The sequence below is a fragment of the Galeopterus variegatus genome, unplaced genomic scaffold (assembly GCF_000696425.1).
Source record: "Galeopterus variegatus unplaced genomic scaffold, G_variegatus-3.0.2 Scaffold1518, whole genome shotgun sequence".
NCBI classification, from domain to species: Eukaryota; Metazoa; Chordata; class Mammalia; order Dermoptera; family Cynocephalidae; genus Galeopterus; species Galeopterus variegatus.
In genome coordinates, this window is record NW_007727629.1 from 184845 (window position 1) to 188428 (window position 3584).

Sequence of the window (3584 nt, forward strand, 5' to 3'; positions counted from 1 at the left end):
GTACGGGGGCAACACTGAGGGTTGCGATCCGTTGCCAGACACGGAAAAAGACAAAAAGACAAAAAAAAAAAAAAAAGGTTTTAGAGCAAAGAATATTATCAGGGATAAAGAAGGGTTATTTTATAATAATAAAGGAGTCAATTCATCAGGAGGATGTAACAGTCCTAAGCTTGTACCTAATACTGAAACAAGGGTAGCTGGTTAGCTCACCTAGTTAGAGCGTGGTGCTGACAGCACCAAGTCAAGGGTTAAGATCCCCTTACCGGTCATCTTTAAAAAAAAAAAAAATCATGTTCTTTAATGTCACCACCCATACATACCATTAGGACACTAGTTTTGGGGTACTGGGAAACTAAGTCCATGGTGGCAAATACAATATTCCAAACTTCTAATTTCTACCTGAAAGCTCAAATGTTATAAACTTATTTATCAAAATGCTTTCAGTTGTTTGCCCTGAAGTACTAGAATTACTTCATTTTTTAGAAAATATCTGCCAAATATCCGAGTCGGAACATCCGTAGTTTGTCGGTGTTCTTTGAAGTAACAATGGTATTCCGAGAAAAAAACAGCTAGTTCGTCGTGTAACTCAAACAGCTGAGATTTATTAAATAATGAAAATGAGATTTAATTTTATTCCTTATGAAGTTTAAGACCTGATGACCGAATCACCGATTGGGAACCTTGGGACTCAGGACCGGGCTCGCGTTTTGGGATCCACAAGGAGCACGTCCAGGGCGGCCGAGAACTGGGCCGGCCACTCACCTCTCCGTGTTTGTTTTCTCAGGAAAGCCCAAATCCGTGCTCCCGATATTCGAAAGCGATTACAGCCCCGAGCCCCTGACGGTGGAGGTGCAGATCCAGCTGAGCCAGTGCCGCACGGCCGAGGAGGCGCTGCGCTTGTTCGCCGTCTAGGGGCGCGAACATTGAAGGAGCTGTGCTGAGTAAAGGCCGTTCTGAGGACCCCAGCCTCGGTGTCCTTGTGGCTGCTCGTCGAGGAGGGGTGTGGTGCGGGCCGCCCCGTGGGCCTCCCGGAGAGGTCCAGGGAAGGAGGAGCGGCCTCCTCCGGGCGGGGCTTGTGCAGAGACCCGGGAATGGGAACGGTGCAGGTGCTCCCTGGGGCTGGTGTGGCTCGGGCTCTAGGGCTGCTCGGCTTTCGTTCGCCTCGCTGGGGGCAGAATGGCTGGAGTCGGGCGTTGTAGACGCGGCCAGCCTAGGCCGCCTCCTCCCAACGTGCAGCGCTGCCCGTCGTGCTCCGGCCCAAGAGGGGTGTCCCTCGAGGGATCGGGCCTTGCTCTGGAGACGGCGGTCTCTTCCGGCCCCCAACAGCCCTTTAGAGACTGTCGCGTTGAAAGAATGAACAAGACCTTGGCCCTGTCCCACATCGTAGCGTGTTGGGTCACGGAGTCCTGTGAGGACCTGGGGCAGCTGTCACCCCAGGAACAAACGCAGCCCCTCAGGACTGCATCCCACTTAGAGGGGGTCGTGCACCCCCTGAAGCTCGCGCCAGGTTGAGAACCGGGGCTCGGGGGTCTCACAGTTCGGTGGGAGACGTCAGGTAGCAGGTGTGACAGATGATGCACAGGTGGGTGGGGGCGGAGGAGTGGCCCGAGCGGGGACCGTGGCTCAGGCCAAGGGAAGGGCTGGTCACTGCTGCGGGAAGGCGGGCGGCGGATTTCAACGGCTCGGTGAGCAGGCTTGGGATGCCTGCGGCAGGGACGGGGGTCATGAGGGCCGCAGCGCATCTCAGCCTGAGCTGAAACAAAGAACACCGGACAGAACCAAACCTCTTGTTCTGCGCCCCTCAGCACTGGCACCTCCGCTCCCGCAGGGCGCGCTCACCTCCAGCCGGCCCAACACGCACACCTGCAGTCCATTTCCCACGCCCGAAACCCACCTTGCTCTTTTCGCTCCACAGCCACCCCCTAGTCCCAACCCCGCCTTGCATCCCGACAATGCCGCCGCCTCTCGCTGATCTCCCTTCTGCCTTCCACGCACATTATCTAAGCAGCAGCAGGAGTGACCTTTAGAAAAATGTAAATTCTTTTCCAGCCTCTGTGAAACTGTCCAATGGATCTCCGTGGCGCTTAGAATCAAGGCCAGACTCTTTCCCCAACCCTCCGCCGGCCTCTTCCTGAGTCCTCCCACTTCCCCTGCGCCCACTTTGCTCTGGCCACACTCGCTCTTCGCTCTTCCGTTCCTCAACAGTGTCTCATCAGCTACTGCTTCAGGAGCTGTGCTGAGCCTTCGCCCTCTGCCTGGCACATGCTTCTCTGATCTTTGTGTGGTTTGTTCCCTTCATTCAGTTCTTGCTCAAATGTCCCTTTATGCAGGAGGGCTTTCTCAACCACCTTAGGCTGCACTGACCTTCCCCCAGTCCCTTCATCCCATTACACGCTTTAATTTCTTCTCACATATCTGGTTCGTATGAGCTTTGTCTTTTGGTCTGCCTCTTCTCTGTGGAGGCAATGACCCTATGTGTCTTGCTTGCCACTGCACCGCTAGCACCTACAAGACATGCTTTTGTGGTGGTGGTGGCGGTGGGGGCAGTGGCAGATGGGATAACAGGGATGAGGCTAGTGTAGGCAGGCTGCTTAGAAGTGACGAAGGACCAGGATGATATGGCTTGAGGTGAAGAGAAGGGAATTAGGAACAGGGGGAAAGTGGAGGGACAAAAATGACAAGATGGAGGACCAGCCTGGTGGCGCAGTGGATAGTGCGCCGCTTGGGAAGCGCGGCAGCACTCCCGCCCGAGGGTTCAGATCCCACATACAGACCGGTTCCCGCTCACTGGCTGAGCGAGGCGCGGGGGCAGCGCCGAGGGTTGCGATCCGTTGCCGGACACGGAAAAAGACAAAAAAAAAAAAAGACAAGATGGGAAACTGAAGCCTGGCTTTGCTACTGCGGACCTTGGGTAGGTTACTCAGATGGGTACTGTTTCATAATCCTTCTCTTTGGGTCGCTGGGAGAACTCAGCAAGCGGTAGGAAGAGTGAGAGGTGGCAGGGTAGCCTAGAGAGTCTTCCCTGGAACAAGTCTCCAGCTTTCCTACTTCCTGTCATGCTCTCTGTGTGTGGTTTTGTCCCAAAGCCTAGGTTAGCTGACTCCACCAGGAAACTCAGACCACTTGAGACAGATGTGAAGGATGTGTTTTCTGGTGGCCACCACCTCCTTCTGCTTGTGAAGCAGTTTCCTCTCCCAGGAGACAGCAAACTCCCTAACTGCGGCAGCTGGGCCTTAGTCATGTCAAAACACCCAGCACAGGGCCTGCCACAGACAGACCAGATGCCAGTTTTTTTGTTTTTTCTTCTTCCTGTGGTTTGACTTTAGCTTCGAAGAGCCCTGGATGTCATGTTTCATCCTTAGAATGAATTTGACCCGAAGCTAAAAGTCTACATTATTTTCACTAAAACTCTTAAGGCACTTGAATTTCCTGGGAAAGGGTGAGAATGTTTATGGTGTCTCAGCTTTAAAATTGCTGCAAGTCATTTTGGGGAAAACAATGACGCAAGAGCCCTTAGAGTATGGCAGAGGAAGGTGAGGACTGGCATACCAAGTATACTTAATCTGTCCGGGGGGGGGGGGGGG

The 3584-nt window shown here is 53.7% G+C and overlaps 1 protein-coding gene across 1 annotated transcript in view; it reads left to right on the forward strand.

Annotated features, from left to right (window-relative positions):
* LRRC43 (leucine rich repeat containing 43) overlaps positions 1 to 912 on the forward strand; it is a 40904-nt gene extending 39992 nt beyond the window's left edge. The window contains exon 14 of the mRNA XM_008577466.1: positions 785 to 912. Coding sequence (XP_008575688.1) covers positions 785 to 912 — 128 coding nt within the window. The remainder of the gene's footprint in view (positions 1 to 784) is intronic.
* The last annotated feature ends 2672 nt before the right edge of the window (positions 913 to 3584 follow it).